General features: G+C 31.0%; 1 protein-coding gene across 1 annotated transcript in view; it reads right to left on the bottom strand.

Moving 5' to 3' along the window:
- The window catches only part of LOC121126261 (uncharacterized), a 126,549-nt gene that overhangs the window by 4,933 nt on the left and 97,381 nt on the right, over window positions 1-24,235 (bottom strand). Inside the window, exon 2 of the mRNA XM_040721581.2 lies at window positions 1,761-2,060. Within this exon, the coding sequence (XP_040577515.2) occupies window positions 1,761-2,060 (300 nt within the window). The remainder of the gene's footprint in view (window positions 1-1,760; window positions 2,061-24,235) is intronic.

Here is a 24,235-nt window from a genome sequence, read left to right as displayed (position 1 = left end):
AGGTTTTGTAAAGCTGAGGGATATCTTCTTTTTTACATCTAGTCTATTGTCAAGAGATGGATAATTGAGGTCCTTGATATCACATCCAAATAATGACCTAGACTAAGGAATACTTTAATCCAACACTCAAATATTGACAAATGCTACTAATGAACAAATTGTGCCCTGTCAATGCAGATTCTTCAATCACTAATGTCTACTTGAAACAAAAAACCTTACACACTACGCAGTAAAATTTGACATATTGACTAGGAGTTGAATCTGTTTATATGCTCAACTGAGGTGATTACAGTACTCTAGAAAGGACTGGCTGATTTTGACGATGATTCCTAATTTTGGGAAAAGGGGGAACTGTTACACCCTTGTTATAATAAAAAAAACGTTTACATTCTAAATTTAAAATTATATTACATTAAAAGGATAGTAAGTAACAAAAAAAAATGTTTTCATTTTTTTTTCTCTACTAAAGTTTAATAGTTTCAAAATATGTTTCAGAAACGGTTTAGGCCCCATGACTTATTACTCTCTACAATCAAGGAAATTAGAATGACATAATAATGTTCATAAAATGTATATTATTTTAAAAAAACATATTTTTTAACCAACACACAATTTTTCTTTTTTTTGCTTACTACGTATTTAGAAATTCCAATTGTGGTAGAGGTAAACATTTACCAAATTTGATTTAATCTTGTATTAGTGTTCTATTTACCCACTTGTGGTACTAAACTTAGGTTCCTCTAATTCTGACAAGGATTTCTAATTTCTGGGGTAGCTGGATTATCCTAACAGACATGACGTATCAAGTTATACGAAGGAATCGACAGCTTATAAAAAAACACATTAGGTATTTTTGTGTTAGTAAGGAGATACGCTTGAAAACTAAAAAACTAAAATTAAATAGTTAAATAATAAGAGCACTAATATTATGAACATAACCAATTTAAACTTTTTTTGATGAATGCTCACAAGGATTTAGACACATTTCACACCTCTAAGTATTGCAATTATTCCATCTCAACTAGAAATAATTGTTTTTTAAGTCTATAAACATCATTTATAGTGATGGAAATCGTGTGTTTTATGATTATGTTCAAAAAATAATCCGAAAATCAACATAGTAACCCAGCCAATATAAATAATGTTTTGGACGTGAGCAGCTTAGCTGTTATGACGTTTCGTTAGATCAGCTTCAAGCAGCTGTCAGAAGGGAGAAGACGGAAATAAATATAAATATTGGGAAGAATGACATAAATGTACATCAATTCTACTCTGAGTCCAAAATAGTCTTTTTGTTTTTAATGAACTCACACGAATGTTCAATCAGGTTTTGATATAATTTAATGTAGTATTAAAAAAACGCTCAGCTAAAAAATACACACGATTTACATCACTAATAATGTTCATTTCTTTCTAAAGAGCGACCATGAATTACGCGCATACGTTCAAGGGAATAATTATCATTCGAGCGCATTGTTCATTGAGCTACGTTACTCCATGAGTAACGTCATTATAATGAGTCTTCCCCGTATATTTTGAATTACGGGGAACACTTCAACTACCCACAAAAACGACATTCATATTATTATTTTTTTTTTTTTTTGGTTTCGAACGGTATAATTTACATTTCGAAAAAAAAATCTGGTTTGAGGTTACCATAAAGAACTGGACGCCTTTCATCTAGAAAACCGCTTGCATTAAGAAATTTAATAATGGGGCTATACTAGTGCAATGTAAGAGAAAATGCAGAAAATACTCACTTGTTCCTACAGATGTAGAGGCCTTTATGGCCTTGCAATAAAAGTCATGAGTATGCCATGGATTCAGACATTCCTCCTTACACAAATCACAGATGATGCGTAGTTCTTTATCATTCTTGATTACGTCATCATCATCTTCGTCATCTGAGCCCTTCTGACATTGACGACAGCATTTACAACAGGCAAACACCAAGGCTATGCATCCAAGAATGAGCTTGGCCCACAATTTCCAATAATAGTCTTTGCGTGCGTCAGAGGTTGTTTTGGAGGGATTGTTAGTGACGTTGACCTCGATATCTTCTGAAATATAAAAGAAACATGGTTATTAAAAGATAATTAGAAGCATTTTTTGTGTCTGTACTAAAAAATCAACGCGCTCTTTTCCTCCCACAAAAATTCAGCTCAATCCTGAAGCAAGTTCATGAAGAAGTAAGTTTATCTCGAGAAAAATTCGTCCCCAGTAATACTTTTGTTTGTAATATATGTTAATGAAAAAGAAAAAATCAACAATGAGTAATGAGAGCAATTAATGGAGAATTGACGAAAAAGTTTTAGAAAGAATGGAATGGCTGGAACTAGTTTTAGAGAATAGCAGATTTGCATATTGGATACGTCAATCAAAAGGAATATATCTTTCATGGGAGAGGTATTTAATGAAAATTGTGAATTTACGGCAAATGAAATCTTGGAAAGAGAAATAATTGTGTAGAGGGTGGTTTTAAGAGAAGAGAAATTGGCCCAAGGGATAGTTGTTTTAATTTTATGAGAAGTATAGGAAACAATAGGCTGAGCATGTTTTTAGTGGGAAAATCAAAACAAAATCAATTTCTATATCAAATTAATAGAAAGAAAGATATGGGTGGCTTTAATGCCTGGGTCAGGGAGATAATAAGAGACCTTAAACGGATGACTGACTATTCATTATTTTGGAAGAAGTACAGAATAGTTACCAACTTACTAACTTTGGGTATTTTTTATAGTAAAAAATCGGAAGAGAGAACCTGTTTCTTCTGTAAACAATCACTGGAGACATCCCAGCATTTTTTATTCGAGTGTACGCATATAATTAATATAATGGACCAAGTGATTGAGTCGTTTTTTTCAATTTTAAGTTGCATCTTGTGGATAAAGATGTTTTCTTTTTTTTATAACGGCCCATAAAATTAACAGACAAGAGTACAAGTTCTATTATATAAATGTAGCTGAACAAGAACACCATTGCCTAAGGATTTTACTGTAATATTGAAAAATATAGTTGTACCAAGGTACAAAAAAAAACCATTAAGTATATACTATTTCATTTTACTTTTTAATACAAAGAATTAAGCATTCAATAATATACTCACTACCCCAATAAAGAAATTCTTAATTTAGATACAAAATTATGCTTAACCAAACACTTTATGTAACCCTTAACCACAGATTGCAACAAATTTGCAACATAGCCACAGATATTTTTATTTCCCTTAATTGAATATTGATATATTAATAATCTAATAATAACTCCTTTTAACGGATGTCACAAGTTATCTAGACTTTTATTTGATATTTTTAAAAGAAATTTTGAACTTGGACAATCAACTTTTATAAATTTTGTAAAGGAGATTCATTATTACGTATATTAATATTTAAAATAATTATTCTCATCAAAAATATCACTTAAGATCTCCTACAAAAATATTTTCAATTATAAATTTAAAAGATCCCATTATAATAAAAAGGGTGATGACTAATTTTCGTATTCTTTTATTAGAAGTTAACTTTATTAAGATAAATATAATAAAAAATACATTGATACATATTATTTACATGTGTTGAATACATTTTTTTTTTCAGAAGAATTAGCACAAAAATCAGCACCACAGTTTTTTGCATCTATTTATGCATCTTGACGAAAAAGATGCACAAACATTTGGTTTATTTGTTTTGATAATTAGATGCCCCACATTATCGTAAAGTACAGAAAAAATATTTGTTTTATGTTTTAAGTTTGTCAAAATAATGGTATGGATATTTTCAAGACTGATTGGTTAACAAGGACTATGTCCATACTCGTATAAAATCAATTCATAAAATATTTTGTTTCTCCTTTGAATTTAAAATGACACCACTATTTCTATCAACATACCATGTATGAACCATTTGCACATTTTAAAACCAATTATAAAATCACCAATACCATTTTTTTTTCTTTGTAAACTTATCGCATAGTTTAACACCGAATAATCAAATAGGTCATCATCCCCTGCATAGTGTTATTGTAAATTTTGTAGAAATGAGGCTGTTTCACCTCTACCTTTTTCTTTGCTAATTGATATTTTTTAATAAAGTTTCCTTGTAATACAAACTGGCCGACGTGTCCTTTATAACAATGATTACTCTATCATTATTTTTAAAAGTGCACTTCATTTCCCCCCTTTTCATATTCATTGATTCCTTTTTTGATTGTATGGGAATTGAAAGGAGTCTATGGAATCTAACAGTGCCTATTAATCCAACTTTTTTTTATCTCTGAAGTTGTCTATGAGATCAAAGCTAATATAAAAGATATCGGTGACCACCTTACCACCTTTGGATATTGATTCTTTTTCAATTCCTTCATAAACAACATCCTTCATTGTCCCAATTATTATTCATTTTATTGTGTTTTGGCTCCTTCATAAGGAACGCAATGAAGAAGGTTGCTGAAAGATGAAGCAAAAAACCTACATCCTATACCTTAAAAGTGTTGAATTTGATTCATCCACACAAATAAAATCAAATGTTTCCACATATTTTTTTTCAAAGTTCGGTTTACGGTTTCAAAGAGCATTGAAACTTGCAAATGTATATAGAGTAAAAACTCATCAAATATACATTTTAGGATGTTGCCTTTTTTATTACGATATTTATTGAGTATTCCCGTCTTTGCCCATACATATTTCTTTGTTTTGCTTTGAGATAGCTACTTACATACATTATACCATCACTCGCTCAAATTGTATCACTGTGCACCTTGTCAATAAAGTTGGATTGTTTGAACAGGAGGCAGATCGTTTTGTCTCCATTTATATATTTTTCTATACAGAAATCCAGTATGAATAATTATAAGAAGTCGTAGGTAGTTGTGGTGGAATAAGTATCAAATGAAATTTTTAAGTTGTGCCATTTTGAATTTTTATACGGTAGAATTTTACTTTGGATGCAATATTTGGATAGGGGCTGTTTTCTCATAACATAATTATTCCTTTTAGCTTTTGACTATCAGTTTTCTCTGTTTATTTGTCTACAAATTAAGAAAACCCCTCTGATATATATATACATATGTGTATATGTACATGTAATTTGTTTTTTTTTCTTTTTTACAAATATGGGTTTAGTTTAATAAAAATGTGGCTCTTCATTTTCGTTTAAGTTATCTTGATGATGAATCAAAGCTCTGTATTGGAGATCAAAAAACCTTTTCCAAGACAATTAGGATCTTGTTCAATTGCTTTTTCGTTATCCCTATCTTCACCGGTTTTCTCATAAGGATCTTTGAATGGAATTAAATAAACACTTGTAGATGCATATGGAGGATCATTCTCCAATAGCGAAAGAATATATTGAAGATTCAAATTTTAATATCTTTGATTATTAGGTAAAATTATTATCAACATTGATGTTAATTAATTGATGTTTAGGTTTCTTTAGATAAACTTCAAAAATAAAAACGTTTGCAGAAGTAGAAAAATAACATTCCCAAACGTACATAATTTATATATTATTGAATAATAATAATTATAAAAATAAAACTGTAGCAAAATAATTCATGTAATAGACACGTATCAATATCTAATTTGAAAACATTAAAATCAATAGTAAGGTGTATCCCAATTTTTTCTAAAGTTCAAAATGTTTGACCTTGCTCCAAAAAGATATATAATGCAAAAAAACTAGAAACGATACAAAACTTATTGCGCACAAATTAAATGAAAAAGAAAAAAAAAATGAAGTAATAATTATTGTTGAGGTGGTCATCATGTTTACTTACAATCAAAGATACTGATGATTTTAGTACTGTTTGTAACTAAAAACATAATTGCAGAAAAGGTAATTTTAATGTACATATATGTACTTGTAGGAAGTAATGGGCTCATGTTAATTTTATTATTGTTATAGGAAGATTTAGTGATTATTTTTTTTACATTGGTGTTAATATCTCTTTTATGCATAAAAAAATAAATAAACATTTGGTAATCTTGTCATTATGAGTAAACAAAAACACAAAAGGCAGCTTATCAAAGATCTCTTAGATGCTCAAGGTGAGTAAACGAAGATTATGGGCATTATGAAGTTCTGGAGGAGCCCGTTTTTCAAGGTAAGCCATATAAAAAGTAATGGAGAAGACATCTCCAGGAAAGCAGGACGTGAATAGTACAATTTAAAGAGGGATCCGGGATTCCAATCCACCTTTGAGAAACTATCAATGTGTACTTCACCAAATCCATGAATAACCTCGCCAAAAAAATCTTCTGAGCTTTTAGGATCATCAGCGACTGGGGATCGTTTCCATGCACAAGGTCCCCAACCTACCTTCTGAAAGTTGTCATGAAGGCCAGGAGGCTTGAGAGGGAAATAGGCAAAGAGATTCGTACCCTTCCTACCTAGATTTGGACATACTGGGCTCTGCTGTGTGGGAAACCAACAAAACTCCGCAACCAAATGTGGACTTACTGAACGCCACCATAGTGGTTGAGAGGAACAACATTTTTAATGAGTTGGTTATCAACTCCTGGAAGAATGTTAAAGTTCAAATATTTGACAATTTATTTGAATTTTTGGCCTGCATCCATAAGGCCACCATCCTCACCAGATCTGAAACCATTAGACAAGGCAGCCTTTCGAACCTCCCACAAAAACGGGGAAGACCGGAAGGCTTCTATCATTGCAGCCTTGTACCAAATGGATGAGGTCGACATCAAGAATACTTGCTTCGTCGTAAGGATTCGTTTGAATGAAGTTTAACTAATTATATCATAATTTTTTAAATATAATTTCAAATTTCTATCTCTTATAAATTTAGAGATATTAGAGGGTGGTTTAAAAAGTTTCCGATCTCAATGTGGAAATGACAGTTCTCACAAATAAAAACTAGTCACATCTATTTAGGATCTATTGACAGGTACTCAACAAAGTTTCAGACACTTTGGAAGCACAGTTATTGTGTAAATGTCGCTTGAGTGAGTTATTAAATAATTGTTTCTGAAGGGAGTTCGCCTACGCAAATAATAGATGAAAGGTATTTTCAGGGAAATTTGTACCATCATCCACCAAAGTAACATTTTGTAAAGATGAGTCCAACTCACCTTTGATTTGTGAAGGCCTATAGTCTTTCAAAATAAATTTTTACAGGGTGAGGACTTTGTTCTAAAAGTTTGATAATTTTTTACTAGGTGCCATTAGAATGAACCGACAAAATGCTATAATTTGATGTTGATTTTGTTTTGGTTCAAAAAAAAATGTCCCAGCAATAATCAAAAAGGCAGAGGATATGCGATTTCTTCTGCGTAGTAGAACATCTTCAACCTAGATGCTGTTCTTTAGCGGAGAAATGAAAGCTTCTTGGCTGACCCAAGAGCTCAGGTCGAGGGAATCTTATCATTGCCCTCGGCGTCGTGGCATTCCACGGCAGTAAGATATATCCCTACTTCTTCAAGGCCAACGAGAAAGTTAAAATGGACATCTACTACAAGGTCCTCAGGTATCATGTCTTGCCATTTTTGAAGAGCACGTTCCTCCAGGGATAATTATGTATTTATGCAAGACGGCGGCCCGGCATACACGTCCAAGTAGGTCCAGTATTTAAGTAGGGAGAGCATGCCTGCCTTCAACCCGGCAGATTTCAGGCCTTTGTCCTCATCCTACGTGAACCCCCTGGACTTTGCTTTGATTTGTCTTGGAGGGCAAGACGAGCAAGATTTCTAACGTGAATGTCGATACCCTGAAGGTTGTGATCATGGATGGGTAAAACAAATTGTCCCAGGACTTAATCAAGGGTAGCAGTGTTTCTGTTCGTCCTCGTATAGAAACAATTATTCAGGATGGAGGGGACGTATTGAATAAAAAGTGTAGAAAATTGTTGAATTACCAATTTTGTTTCAAAAGTTTGCTATAAAAATAGCACAGAATATAAATATGTACAAGTGAAAACGGCTTTTAAAATACCCTAATTTTTGAGTTCTGACTCTTTAATGACAGCTTGAAACTTGATTTTGTCCTTTTTACAAAAACTCGCGCATCAACTCACTCAACGGACTGTTACGTAATTACTTATCGTCTAAAATGACTATAATTTTAGGGAAGTAATTGTTAAGAGATACTTGTTGGATATGAATAGCTTATATTTACGAATGCTACCATCCTCACGTTGAGCTCGGTAACTCTCAGACCACCCTCGTATGATCAAATATTGATGTACTAACATTTGTTTGATTTGGTTAAGCACACTATCTTAAATTATGTTTCTTCCTTGAGATAAGCTTTCCTCGGGTTTAAGTTTACGTCCGATAATTGGCTTCTCGATTAACTTTCCTGCGGACGAACTTGTCCTGAGATGAACTTGCGGTGAGGTGAAATTTTGGGGGTGAAAAGAGCAGGGTGAAGTTTTCTCCAAATATTTTTAGGAAGATAAGGAAGGGATGGGGAGTTATTTTTACTAATATACGTCTCTTATTTCTCTCTCCCTCGATAAAATGGCCCTTATAATTACATTTATATGATTAAAAAGAAGAAAAATGTGATTACTATCTAAGCATACACTCACTTTTCAAATATTTTCAAGGAGGCGCCAATGCATTAAAATATATATTTTATATACCTAATACCTTTGTGTGTATGAACATTCTTTTATGAACTCATTAATTTTAATATTTTCCCCTTTTTTTCCCGAGTTATTTTCCCACTTTTTATCCTTTCATAGAATAGAAAGTGAATAGAACTACTGCAAACGAAGTTTGATCAAAAAGAAAACGTGCTTTTCTATTTCCTAACTCAATTCTCTCTCTACCCTCAAATTGGGGTTTCATAACAAAGGTATGTTCAGGGAATCATTAATGAGTGTTTGTAATAGTTTCCAGTAAAATGAAAAAGTAGCATTGATGAATGACATCCGAAAGGTGTATCTTCAGAAATTTGCTGTGTATTTTTCTATGGGGGAGGGCATCTTTTTGATTCAGTTCACATATAATTTGCTCTATTTGTTCAATATAGGAGGTCTAGTTCATGGCTGCCTGAATCCATTGCCCCTAATATATTTAATTTAACTAGAGCATACAATCAGAGTTAGGAAAAAATTAGCGCAAAAGTATTTTCCCTTTGTTGTAAGATTCAAAAGGGATTATTCAGCAGTAATTTTGCCCTAAATTTCCAAATTTTCTTATTAGATGTTGTCAAAATCTGTCTTCCTCACATATCCGATCATTTTATCATAAGCCTGATTGCATCATATCTATAGTGTTTCCTCCAAAAAGACACAGGTTTTTACTTCTTATTGTTTCCCCTCCTAATGTATTGGCAGGTAGATTTTCCCTCCAAAAATATCATCACAGCTATTGCGTAATCGAGAAACTAAACCAAACTAAAATACAGACTTTATCTTATTATTTTATAGCAAACCACAAGAATTAATCATTACCCGACAAAAAGGGTCAAAATGAACAATTTTTTGTACGATTAAGCAATCACTCACAAACCCTCAGCCTACAAATATGATTAAAATTGGTAAGGAAAACATTGCAAACTGCTTTCAACAGCAACCAGAGTCATCCAGATCTAGAGAGGTCAAAATTGCAGACTTGGTTAAACTATAAACATCAGGTATGCCTACCCTCTTCCCCAGTCTGCTCCTTCCTAATTTGAGGTGTAGTCGAAAAGAGATATTGCGCTAACTCTTACAGAAATTTGGGGTCTCTTTTAAGTAGCAGTGGGCCTTTAGTCCATGTTCCATCAGGAAGTTATACGGCGCATTTAGGCATTAGGAAATCATTTTGAAAAATATATAGATATATTAATAAATAAGTGCATGCCTTTATAGATTGCAGCCAAAATTCTGCAAAGATTCATTGCCATCAACATTAAGGTCTGTAAAATGGACCTTTCAATTTAATCAAGGCGTTTATACTCTTTGGATTATCTCAAAGGAAGAAGCAGTCTCCACAGAAGTATAAAGCCATTAATTTTGCATTATTAAACTCTAAGGCATTAATTGCTGGAAAGCTTATATCGTATGATCCAATATACCATTAGCAAACTTTGAACAATTTCGATGGCATCTACTGCTAGATATCCCAACCCTTCCTTAAAAGTCCCCAATGCTGATGACACGTCCTGAATCTCGGCGTCAAAAGAAGTGAAATTCTATCCATGGGTATTACTCCAACATAAGAAATTACCCAAGTCAATCTTTAGAAGTTTGATAATTTCTAACCCGGACTCATGATTGCAAGTTTTTTTTTTTTTAGGTTTTAATTATTTTTATGTAGTAACTTTTGTAGATGTGTTTTATTAAATATGTTTTTTTTTACTATTATTGATGTGATTCGTATTTTATTTTTGTTTTTTTTTTCAATTTTAAATCAATGACACTTAATTTCACCTACAACAATACACTGCTTTTTCTACTTTTATTTTTCAATGGTCCTTTTCAAAAGTTCTTATATGAAGCAAAAACTTTAAACTATAATGTTTATTTATGCATTTTTATTTACGTAATTGCTTTATACATATAAAAGAACGGTGAATAGAAGGGTAAAAAGTAATTCTTTGATATAACCTCAAAGTTTTATTCCATTTCAATATCCTATTTGTTCGTTATCATATACTGAACAATTTTACATTGTCCCTTGTAGAAGATAACTGCCCAAAAAACCTTGGTCAAGGTTAATAGAAATGGTTAGACCATTATATAATTGGCCCTGCTAGAATGATTGCTGGTCAAAACAGGAGACTTTGAAAAAACACGCAACCAATCATAGTCTATGACGTCACTATTGCTCAAATTTTCAATTTGATGTATTGTACCGACTACTGAGTAAGATGGACAGATTTTGACAAAACATTCAACCACTCATAGATAATAACAGCTTCAAAAAAATAATAATACGATGATTTGATGAACCGAAGAGTACTTTGGGAGTTCTTTAGATCCTTATAATACCACATCTAAAGACGCATACACTTATCCAATACTTTACTTTAATTTATTTTAATATGAGTTGAATTAAAAACTCCTTAAAGATTTTATACAGTGCTCTAAGTATATTATACTCTTTTGTTTCGTTTTACCGTATTGGTATATGATATACATAAGAAAGTACTATATACAATTCTTTTCGTACAAGTAAACGAATATAAGTTATTTTTGACTTGCTCGACGGTTCTAAAGTTGAGTAAATGTTACTTTCTTAAGGCTTTGATACAATAATAAGCCTATTTTTTTTTCAAAAGAAAGGACAGTTGACTCAATTTAGTCAAACGGTATCATCTCATTGTACACTGAAATTGTATCTCATAGTGTTATATATTTATTAAAGGAGCTAGAACTGAGGTTCCTGGTCGTGAAACGTAGTTTTATTAATAAATAAGATAATTAAATCCAAGATACATTGTGATATTACTTATTAATGCTAAAAAAATATATTTGTATTTCATCGTCGCTGTCTTTAGTCTCAAATGACTAAAGCGCTCATTTCTTTTTAAAATCATCACCTACTAAATTTTCACAATCTCTTTATCATTTATCTTTTTAAAGGTGTATATATATATATTATTTTTATGCCAAAAAATGTCATAAAAATTAATTTAATTATATTTTTTTGTATCTAAGTAAAAATTACAAATTTTTATATATATTAGTCAAATTTTATTGGAAGTAATACATTAACTCACAAACAAATAGCTAGAAAGCTTCATCGACTTTCATTATTACTATCGTTGTTTTAAACAGATAATTTTGTAGTTTGAGAGGGATTTTTCTTTAATAAATTTGTCAGTTTTATTAAAAATCTATAATGTGTAGCAGTTGTGTGATATTTAGAGACAATTACATTTTTTTAATGTAAAATTTCAACGCTTTAGGATGATTAAGCTACCTCTAAATATTCAAACAAATGGTTCAAACTTTGTCAAGCATACTTTTATAAAAAAAAACAGCATATCTTTCCTTTTTGACAAAAAAGCAATTACAAAATAATCCTGATGCCGATTCTGATACTTTAATATTTTAAATAAGAGATAATATTTACCATTTTGCTATCAAGAGCGTCCACTGGATTATATATTACAATAAAAAAATATCTAACATAAGAATTTTGAAAAAAAAAATCAGATATAAATTATTTTTGGAATTTTTTTTTGTGCTTTTGCTATTGAAAACATTACATTTCCATCAAATTATTTAGCAGAATCTACTATAATATAACATTATAGCTGTATGCCTGACGATAAAAACCCTTAGGGTATTCATTTCAAAAACTGAGACAGATACAGACTTAATACATTAAATAAAAGTTGTTCAGAATTCTATGTAAAGTACTTGAGGCTATCTTTTATTCTGATCAGAACTGATTCCTGTGCCGTGGAGGGTAAGTTTGTTTTGCTCTAATAATTTGATTTTTTTTATAAAACAAGATTGATTTCCCGTGTCTCAAAGATTTTTTTAATGTTTTTGTTGTCGATTCAAAAATGCACCAAAAAAATAAAAAATCCAAAAAACAAATAATAAGATAATAGATGACTTAAATTGAATACGAATTAAAAAAGTCAATGAGGAAGAGGATTTGCGAGTTAGTCTTAGGATGTATCTTCGTTATGGTTGAAAAAGGGACATATTTCTAATTTTAATGTTGTCTATTAACAAGTTTTTCTAAATTCTGGAGGTACTTAAACCATAACTAAAATAATTCAAAATATAATATTTAATACGGGAATGCCATAGTACTTTATACAATTAAACTAACTGCAATTGAACTCCAAAGTATTCATTTGTTCCATTTTGAAAATGCAATTAATGGCTTTAATTTTTAATATACATTTTTTTTTTTTTCAATTGATTCTCATAATTTGAATTACATACAAAATTATTTGAAGGCGGATAACGCTACATGTAATGGATGCAAAAGTGTTGATCGTACCATCAGATTTGGTATCAAACAAGAACTATAAATTAGTGCTGTTCAATCCAATCCGGCATTTCCAATTTGATTTATCTAGGAAAACTAAAATTTTTAAGATCTTTACAGAATTTTCGATAACTAATTTATTATTCGACTAATCTCCCACAACTATAAAATAAGATCTCTGGGTTTGCAAAATCCCAGACCTGATGAACTCCAAATTGTTATGAGGTCTGGAATGGAAAAGAAAAGACGAAATAACATCTAAAAACAATGTGGGACCTTGTAGTACCAGACTATTTCACCATGAGTGGAGCTTCTGCAGTCATTGCCATGAAACACAGACATTGGACCACGACTTCAGGGTGTGCCAAAGGCTAAAGAAAGGGGCGGGAGTCCTGGCAAGGGGTACTCTCCAAAGCATTGGGAAAGCAACAATGCAGCACCAATTACCGTAATGCTTCTTGCCAGACAGCTTTGAGGATAGTGTCCAAGGCTGTGGTAAAGTTCCACACGATAATATCGAGAAAGGCTTTGCAGGGATGCCATACCTTAAGAATAGTGGCTTTAGTCTTAATAAGTGAGAACCATTTTAAATAAGTCAATTGCCGAAGAATCGGTTGAGATTCATGCGGTTTTCTTTTTTATAAATTAGTTATTTTTTATATTCAGAGAAATCATTTTAATAATTAATTATCCGGGACGATTTTTAGAAATCAACGAAACCTCAAGTCTATGAATGGTATTTACTAATATTTTACTAATCTTAATGTGGTTTTTATTTGTTTTAACGAACTTTTCTTGCTAAACCGTTATTTCAAGAGAAATAAAACAAATGATAAATTACCAGATATCTTAATACGGAAGTATGGAACATTCAGTCTATGTACCATAGGGGACGTTACTTATTTGATACGACTTTTAAAACTCAGTAAACGAAACATTTAATTGGTATTCTAAATATGAAACAAAAATAAAACGTTTTTTATTATTAAAACATGTTATATTGCCTTTTAGAAAACGGAAGATATGTTGTCGTACGCACTTTAAATATTATTAAGAGAGCGATTGGATAAAGTATTAGAACAATTACTTTTTTACTTTTCATTTCACAAAAGTAACAAAGTAGTTCATAAGTCACTTCATAAAGATGATATTTTGCCAAATGATCCTTCATACTCCTTCTTGCAAGTTTTTTATGACGTAGTTCTAAGTATGTATTTAGGCATTTGATTGCATGAAATGACATACATACAATATAGAAAGAGTTGTGACACTTACAAACGTTTGTTTATTAATCTAATCATAAGAATTAAACTATACTCCCAAAAAAAAAATTTTCGTTGAACCATATACTTACTAAAGTATTCCGTGAACAAATGAAATAGGAATATCGCAACCTCGGTATTTTCTTTTATAATCATGTGATACATAACCCTCGTCAAGTTTGACTTTTTACGTCAAACAAATGTCAACTGACATTATTCACAGAGTTGGTATTTAAAACTAGCAGTAAGGTGACAAAATTACCAACAACAAAACAAATTTGTGATATGTTTAAATACTATATTTTGCTATATTTGCATTCTCTATGTCCTCCTCCACAACTAAAAACAGGCTCAACTTGGTCATTAAGATTTGTTTCTTCTTGCCTGTATGGAGCTCTAATGAGGTCATTGATGTTGACAGCAGTCTGGATGAACATGGCAACTGTATATCCATCCTTCTGGGCACTGATACTGAAGTAGAATTGAGGGAAATCTCAGACGTGAGGTATTTTTTGTTGTCACTCAGACATTTTTACGATAAATCAATAACAGCCTCGGAAATTGTGGAAAATGTTGGCGTCTTCTTGCGGCAATCAGCTCAAGGAAAAATTAATGATTTGGTCTAAACTCATTAAAATTTTCAAAATTTGGCTAAACATATATAAAAATCTGACAATTTGTGTATAAAACATAATAATCCTCATTTAATCATTCAACTTTTTTGCCTAACAAGCGAAAGAATAAATAAGACTAGTTATTATTTTCTACCCATTGCCTGAAGGCTGCGTATATTTTGACGACGTGGCCCTCGGATATGTCCACCCACTGCTATATTCTTACATATCCACCAAATCCTTAGTGCATCAACGCTGGGATAAGCCACTTACCCGACATTTGACATAGCCCAACATACCATAGTCAAGAGGATTCATATCGGGTGAGGAGATAGGATACAAATTATGTTTCAAGAAATCGGAAACATTCTCCTCGAGCCATTGCTGCGCGGTCCTGGCTTTGTGCCTCAGGTTAGAGTCATGCAGGAACACATCCTAATAAGTATTTGCACTTCAATCCGGGAAAGACCAACTCCATGAGGACGTCCTGGCACTCTTTGGCCCGATTTTCAGGCCTTTCGGGAACAAATACTGAGTCGTTCTCTTCCTGTCTGATGCCACGATTCTCAGAATCATTGTGGAGGCTGGGAACTTAGTATGGTTGAATAGCAGAACCTCATCGACCATGTAGGCGAGGAAGTTGTTGTTCCTGGAGTTTCCTGACTAGTCCGCAGTTCAGGTTTTCTTATATTGTTGGTGTTCTAGGCACATATCCAATCGGCAACAAGCATGAACTAATTTTAGTCAGTTGTAGCTCGTTTGAGAGTAAATATTCACTGAATTATTGTGTTAAAAAATCTTGAAACTATGTTAACAAAAACGGTCTCCCTGAATTTTTTTAAAGTTGAAGTTGTAATTTGCTGTCTACAAGTGGATATGGTACTATCTCATGATTGGAACACAGAATGGAACAGGAATAATGGTTGAAAGTGGAACACTGAAGGAAAAAAATTGAACGGAATGCCCAAATATCGGAACACTTACAAGCTTGTATACAACTATGGGTTATTGAAGCATTTTGCGGGAATAAAATCAGACTTGCTTGCATGCTGATTTTAAGCACATAGAATTGTCGGATTGAGCCGGAAAACAGCTGGTAAATCCTATAACAGATCAGATGTTGAATTGAAATTATAACTAATTCCTTGAACGTTTTGCACAGTGAGGTTAATCGGTAGAACTTTGGGCATGTTAAAAAAATAAATCAAAAACTACATGGTAACCCTGACAATTTGAAGAATGTTTGGGAGAAAATCAGCTTTGCTGTAGTGACGTTTTATTGAATTAGCTATAAAAGCAAAGGAAATAAACAAAATCCAAACTTGTTTCTATCAAGGACAAATCTAGGCAGAAATGACTCCTTTTTGCATCCTCATTTGTACATACTCCGAGTTCAATAAACACTTATAATTATTTTTTACCTGCCTTGATTCACAAATTGTAAATATAATTAATAAAATCATATTTTATTTATTATGGTTCATACACTACAGTTGTCTCAAAAAGAGTAAACATGCTCTAAAATTTTCCAAAACCAGGTTCGATGAGGAGAAATTAATTACGGATTCTTGATCTACCCGTCAAGAATTTTTTATAATTGAATGTGTATTTGAAAAAATATTTTCATAATTTGAAAATAAAACTATATTAGTTTAATTGGAAATATTATAAAGAGCTTTTTTTACGAGTATTTCTTAAAAAACTTTTTAGTAATAAACAAAATGGAAAATTAAACTAATTAATTATACTTTTTATTTCATTAATCAAGTCAACTTAGATGCCATAATTATATCACTTCAAGTATAAAAGGGATTTTACAATCTGTTATTGAAGCGGAGAAAGCCTTTTCCTTATGGAGACACAGTTAGGAGGATAGATAATGGAACTACGCTGCAGATATTGGTTGATTTTGCCACAATAGTAATGTAAACCTGAAAGGTTTAGTAAGAAGATATCTGACGATGAGAAAAAAAAACATTGAAGACATAGTTATTATTTGTTTGTCTGTTTCCATTGAACTATTTTCCTATTTTATGTAGTCATATATTGGTGTGGTGGACATTTTTATATAGTCTGTAAAAAAACCTAATTTGTTAAAATTGAAGGGTTGGGCTTTCATCTAAGGGGTTAATTGTAAAATAAAAGGTTATGATTCATTTTTTGTTATCCTTCTTGATGTATTTTGTTATTAATTTAATCTTTATATTGTTTAAATACATTTTAATAAAAGCCAATAAATAAATATATTTAAATAAAAGGCCAATAAATAAATAAATTTTAATATAATCCCAATATGTAAATAAATTTTAATAAAAGCCCAATACAAAAATTAATTATTTGCACAATTCTTTATATAAATTGGTAATGACTTCTTTGGGATTAATTAGGAAATATAACGTATTCTGGCATGTTTTGGTGTTGTTGTTTTTTTGTAGAAAAAAGATGGTATCAAAAATATATAAAAAAACACCATATTTTTAAAATAGTGGAAGTACGGTATTATTTTTATAGTATAGTATTTATGAGTACTTTAATTGTACGCTAATTTTTGACATTGCCATCTGCTTCACCGTTGATACTATCAAAAAGGTTTATAATAAGTGTGACAACGTAAAGTAGGAGGAAGGGGCTTAAAATCAATTTTAGCCCAACTTTTGGGATGTAAGAGCATCTTTTAAGTGAGAAAAAATAATTTTTAATTTCTGGCCAAATTACTTTTTCGCTCACAAATAAGTACTTTTTTAATTTATTTCCAAATTAATGGGAAGAAGCTCCCAAATATCGTGATCTTTAAATCCTTTTTATGCTAAAGTAATAGTTATATAACATTTTAAGTTTATAAAGTACAGTTTTAAGGTCATAAAAAGGTCAACTTCTTTAAGATTTTTATTTTAGCGTGTGTACTAGGATGTCCGATTTTTAGGGTTACCTGTTAATTTGATTTTTTGTTTTATTTTAATGAAAAAGTTATGTATGTAAAGTTTCAGTCTTCAACGGGCGTTTATTGAGCTATATTGCCATTCGAAAATGATTTTTTTTTAACAACATTCGCTATTTGTAAAGGGATTCAAAGCCTTAAATTTTAAAATTATGTTGTTAAATTATAGAACCTTATATTTTTAAGCTATGTAGTTGACTTTCAGATGTTTAATTAAAGTTCTTTTTTTCAAGTAATACATAAAAATATAATCTGTATTTTTTAAATTGAAGAGAAAGAAATTTTAGCCCAACGAAATACTTTAGATACTCAAACGATTAAAACCACTTTACGTACCTCAAAATCGAATCAAATAAATATCAGAGCTCCCTCTTTCATTTTATTATAAGTGGTTAAAGAGTTAAAAATAAATGTACACATAGTTGGACAATAGATAATAACCAATAACAGGCGATAATTATTTAGAAACCATTCTGGGATAGAGATTATTTATACACGACGCAAATATAAAAATAATATTAATAAAAAAAATCTCAAAAGATCCCAGAAATCCCGATAGGAGCCGGTTATTTAATTAAACTATCGCCAGAATCGGTAGTATTTAGATGTGAGATGAAACATTTGATTTGGATACATATTTGTTATTAAATTACTAGATTGAATCTTAAAAAAAAAAATAAACATATTATAATTTGTTAGTTTTGTATTCAAATTAACAAAGTTTTGAGAAAAAATATCATAAATACTAGTTTAATTTATATTATTTCTGAGAACTATAGATGCAATGAGAATTGTTGCCCAGTATTGTTTCTGAAATACCAAAATCTTGGCAAGTTTCCTTTAAACATTGGACCTTTGCAACGTTATAACCTATTATAGGAGAACACATTCTCGCTTTCTACGCTTTATCTATCTGTTTTTCTACAAAATAGATAGAAACCGGATCTATATAACGGATATATTATAAACAGTATATTCTTATAAATAATTATCTTACCCTACAAGCAAGAAGTTAATTTTTTAACCAGCTTATTTTGAAATGAAATAAAAGATAAAATTAATAAAAATGAATCCAAATGATTTTAATTTAAATACGACCAACAATATTGATAAACCAAAATATTACCATTTGAAGTTTAATATGTATACAAAATATTTGTTTTTCCCTGGAAGCCATAAATTTCATTTGAACAAAACGCTCACTTCAAGTTAGACTCTTGAATAATGCGGCAACCCGGTAAATAATTAAAAAAAAATATATACTATTAATAAAAGTACTCCAGACGACGGATACACAAATATTAATTTAATAAATGATCCATTTAGATTGAAAATTCATACTCATATGTGGTGGTAAATTAATTAAGCTATCGGCTGGAACGGGTTGCGGGTAACTGTGTTTTGCTGGAATTTTTTTTTTCAGATTACATAAAAAGTTCTTTTTCATCTTAAATATTCGGATAAAATTTAATTTGATCATTTTCAAGAATTACTCCCCCCTCCTCCTTAGTAAATGGATAGCCATTACCTGGGAAACTTCGATCTCTTGGATTCGAGGAGCTTATTACCTCTCTCATGTCTGATCTATAACAAGAGAACTATTCAACTACTCAACCTCCGTATGTGAAAAGGGATATTATACACCCTGATATTCATAAAAATCTTCTTCTTAAAAAATTACAATATTGTAACTATTATTTGAGATAATAAACACAATCTCATTAAAGTTCATGGGCACTAATATGAGTCCTAAGATTTACATAACATGATAAATATTTCATAGAAAAAAAACTATCCAAAAATATACACTTATTGTTGTTACTATAATTTGAAAAACAATTTATATTTTTTTTTAAACACTGAACACATGTGGTTAAGCTTAATATAATAGGTATAATGATTTATTGATTCTCACTGTCTTATATTCGTACAAGTATTCTTATCATTTTAATTGAGAACGATGATTTGCAAAATGGCGGGAATAGTTCAAAAAATGAATCAAAACTTAAATAACGTAAATATTAAGACTGTCCAACTGCTCATCATTTCATTGAATATGTTACAATTAATTTGTCATATAAATATTCTTATGCTAAAGAATAAACTAATCATTTAAGAAATTGGCATTTAAAACATACATCGATACGAGTATAAAATAAGTTAGCAGAAGTTTTTGATAGTCGAATAACTTTTGACAAAAGAAAATAAATATATTCTTTTTTTGGTGTTCTGTACCAATTTATCATTTCTAATACAAACTTAACATATCAAGTCATGAAACTCTAATTGTTTTTTAAATGAATATATTTATAATCAGGTGAGATAGATCCAGATACTTTCTGTACAAGTAGACTCATACACGGAATATCAATTTATACCATACACTTCGTATAATACCCGTAAAAAGGTGGATCAGAGTGTAATTACATTTATTTTAAGTACTATTATATCAATTGAATAGACCAAGTAAATAATACGTGTCTCTGACAAATAATCAAGGTTTTTGGTTATAAGCATGCCCAGAAAAGCACACAAGTCGAAGGAGTTTATGGGTATCAAATGGACATTATATACATTTCCATCCATGGTGATTTCCCCTATAGACAGTATCTTTTTTAGGAAACCTGATGGCTTTAGTATACTTTGATATCCTTAGATCCATCAAAGTATATCCTTATTTTACTTAATTTTGATATAGACTACACTAGGATTATTGTTCCTTAAGCTCCGGGCACAAGAATAAATGGAATAGAATCTTGTTAAAGAAATATCTATTAGATAAGGACGCATTGGTCCGTTCTGGTGTACATACCATCAAAAAGATTGATATAAATGGTTTTGGAAAAGGGGAAATGAAGGATGTAACAGATCACATTATTGTTCAAAAAATAAAAACAGGACTAAACGTTACAGAATAGGTGGATTAAGTCCTAATACAAAAGTGAAATATTCATAGATTATTTGTTTCAATAGTCATATTAAATAAACTGATAATATACTTTTAAAAAATTATATTATTATTTAAAACATATTTGCATTTTTATTTAATGGTGGGAACCTGTTTTCCTCTGGGTACTTGGCACATATACATCGTTATTGAAGGGTTAATTCGAGTCTTTTCCTCCAAGCATAAGTACACAAGTGATAAATCATGACTATTAATGCATAAAATATCGTCATTTGATTATTGCCCGTAAACATTTTTGATTTTGCCTTAAGACAATTTGCTGAACTGACATTTCGCCTATGGACAATTTCACGAATGGACATTTTACCAAAGGATAATTTGCCAAATAACCTTTTGCACAATTGACCGAAAAACGATAGTCAAAATATTGATATGTACGAATATATAATTTAATAACATAAGGTAAATTAATAAGATATTCTTTTGCCAAAGAATATCTTATTAATTTATTGTATTCATGAATTATGATTATATAAACACAATACATAAGTATGTGATTCGAATGTCGTTCGAATATTTACCGTTGTAGTACTTTAATTAAATTAAATAGTAAACCAACACTACAGCAATTCGAATGGAAAAGTTATATTCTATTCTGGAATATAATCAAGGATTTTGAACTAACATAATATAGATATGTATTATAAAAGGATCATTTATGAGTATAAATAATAGCAAAATATTATAATAGAAAAAAAATACTCATAAGTGAACAATTTTTGATATATATAGCGCATGGACAATAGTTATCTATCATACTATTATTTTTAAATGAAATTAAAATATGCTAGTACATATATAAATATACTAAATATCATTTTTGGGTCAAATGACCCTTCTTCCAAATGTCCATTCGGTAAATCACCCAAATTATAAGTAAAAATGAATCAAACTTATGTAAAAGTGGTTTTTTATATAAAGGGTTTTAATTAATTCTGCACCGTGTTCTGAAGTCTATATAATTCCAATCGTAGGTTATAAAATGATGAAAATATTCAATAGTTAATTTTTAAAGAAATACCTTTTTCTTAAATATGGATTTTCCAAAGATTTTTGCTACAATTTGAATTTTTAGGAGGGGAATTTGGATTTCGAATTCCACAAGGGACGCCGTGAGGAGAATTGATCTGAAGAAAACTACCAGGCCTTAAACCGGAGTAAAGGGGACTCCTTACTTGGGAATAACATACCAGGATCAAAAAAATAAAATGATCTGCTCGCAATGATGAGAGATTTTCAATATATCAAAATGGAAACATAGGAATATATGGTGTTCAGGAAAAGATACAGAATAAATAAAAACATTTTTGCATAAATTTTTATAAATACTACTTTTAATTTGGGGATTTTCTACGGAGAAAAAATGACTCGGAACAATAATAATCCCAAATGACTAGAGTTCAATATATTTCAGAATTCAGATGACTGTGAAATGAACTGAGATCAGTTGTGGATTCTGTGCTCAAAGATAAATTCGTTTTTGACTGCCTATGTCATTGCAAAATAAGGAGTGTGGATTTTTGCTTATATATTTTTCCCTTAATCTCATAGTTGCTTGTACGTAATTTGACAGTTAAACAGATCTCTTCCTACACAGTCTTCAAATTGAAAGTGTTACCCCGTTAATTGCATTCTTCTTTCATATAAGTATACAGGTTGTTGGTGTTAAAAAGAGTCTTAATTCAGTGATGACATAAGCGTTGCTCCTGTTTTCTCCTGGTGCTCTCCTGAAATCTCTTTTATATTTATAGAATATTTTTGACCAATCGAATAAAAAATCATACATGGAAATTAAATTTAGTTGCTACCTTAATAGGTGTTTATTTTTAATTTGCAAATCTGTTATCATTTATTCTTTTATTCTTGAAGAGAGAACAATAAGTAAAGACAAAGAGTAACTCTGAGGATTTGTTGGGGAGATAAATGTATAAGGACTTGTGGGACTAAGAATATAATTGAGGATAAAAAATTGAGTCCTTCCTACCCATTTCCTTGCTAAATACAGATTGATATTTGTGGATATTTCCTTCATCTCAAAGCTGATCGCAGCTAATTTTGATATAATGGGAGGACAGCTAAGCTGGTTTCCTCTAAAACATTCTTCAAATATCCGGGATTACTATTTCAAATTTTATTTGTTAACATACTGAAAACGAAATTCAGAACCCTATACGTTTTCCTGGCTAATTCAACCCTGAATAAAAAACGTGATAGAAAGGAGTTTTTAATTGGCAATGTGAACAGATTTTTTTTATTTTTTAAAGCTTTTAGAAATTATAACTATGAAGTAATAACTATTGCGTGTGCTCATGAAAGTCTTAGAGTAACAATAAGCGTATACTTCGTAGTAATTGGTTTAAATCCTTGTTGGACTCGTAATAGATTTGAAGGCTGGACATTGGAGTCATTCCTGCCTACATACCGGTAGTTGCATAAATACGCAGACTATTTGTGGCAAATAATTAAATGTGTAATAAAATTCGTATGACGTTTTTTTTTTTTTGAGAATTATATAATAGAGAATTTATTCTGGTATAAAATTTAATATAATTACTAAATATAACCGCCATCAGCTGCTATGACACCCTCCAAGAGACCGCAGAAGGCCTAGCACACATTAACGATGTAATGGTCTTCCATAGGTGGCCATTGCTCATTGTCGCGGACCTTCAATGAGTCCAAATTCGGGTGGCGGGTAGCACAGGCATTCTTCCCAATTTTCCACAACACACTGTAGTCAAGGGGATTCAAATCAGGTGGTTGAGGTGGCCAAATGTTTTTGTAAAGGCCTCCTTCACCTCATCCACCTTGACTTTTCGTAGTCTGCCGGTCCGAACACCCTCCTTCAGATCTTTTCCCTCCTTGACAAGCTTCTGGACCTTGAAAATAGTAGTCCTGGATAGTCAGTGTCCTTGATTATCTCCTTGACAGACCTACCGGCGCGGAGGAGAGTGGCAACCATATGACGTTTGGCCTCGTCATTCATCGTAAACGACTTTGTTTGATGCGAGTAAGAAAAACAAAAACAAAGCCAAAAGATTTACCGAGTTACTTGTTCAGGATTTTTTTATTTTCGGTCACGGAACCTGGAGATATAAGGGTTTAAAAATTAGTCTGCGTATTTATGCAACTATGTCAACTCTACATACAGAGTGGGATTTGTGTTTATTTCCTGCTTCTAACAACTGCTTGCAGTTAATGTAATTTAACGTCATTGCAACTAAATTGCTCTTTGCTGATACATTCTGCAAATTGTCAGAGTGTTCAACGTTAATTTTCAGAGTTTTTCCTAAAAACTGCTTGCAGTTAATTTCATGTAACGTCATGGCAATTATACTGTTCTTTGCCAAATCATTCTGCAAATTGTCAGAGAGAACAAGTTAATTTTTAGGTTTTTTTTAGCATCCCGGCAGATGCTATTTTCAACAATAACTACTACAAACATAAAAATAAATGTATCTTAGTTATATAAAAATTAATAATTAGAGCGATTTTATCGAAGAAAATCCCAAGTCCCTCTTATCGAAATGTAATAACTTTTGAGGATAATATCAC

Source organism: Lepeophtheirus salmonis, chromosome 11, assembly GCF_016086655.4.
Source record: "Lepeophtheirus salmonis chromosome 11, UVic_Lsal_1.4, whole genome shotgun sequence".
NCBI classification, from domain to species: Eukaryota; Metazoa; Arthropoda; class Copepoda; order Siphonostomatoida; family Caligidae; genus Lepeophtheirus; species Lepeophtheirus salmonis.
Note: the sequence above shows the minus strand (reverse complement) of the source record. Positions and strands in the feature narration are given on the sequence as shown.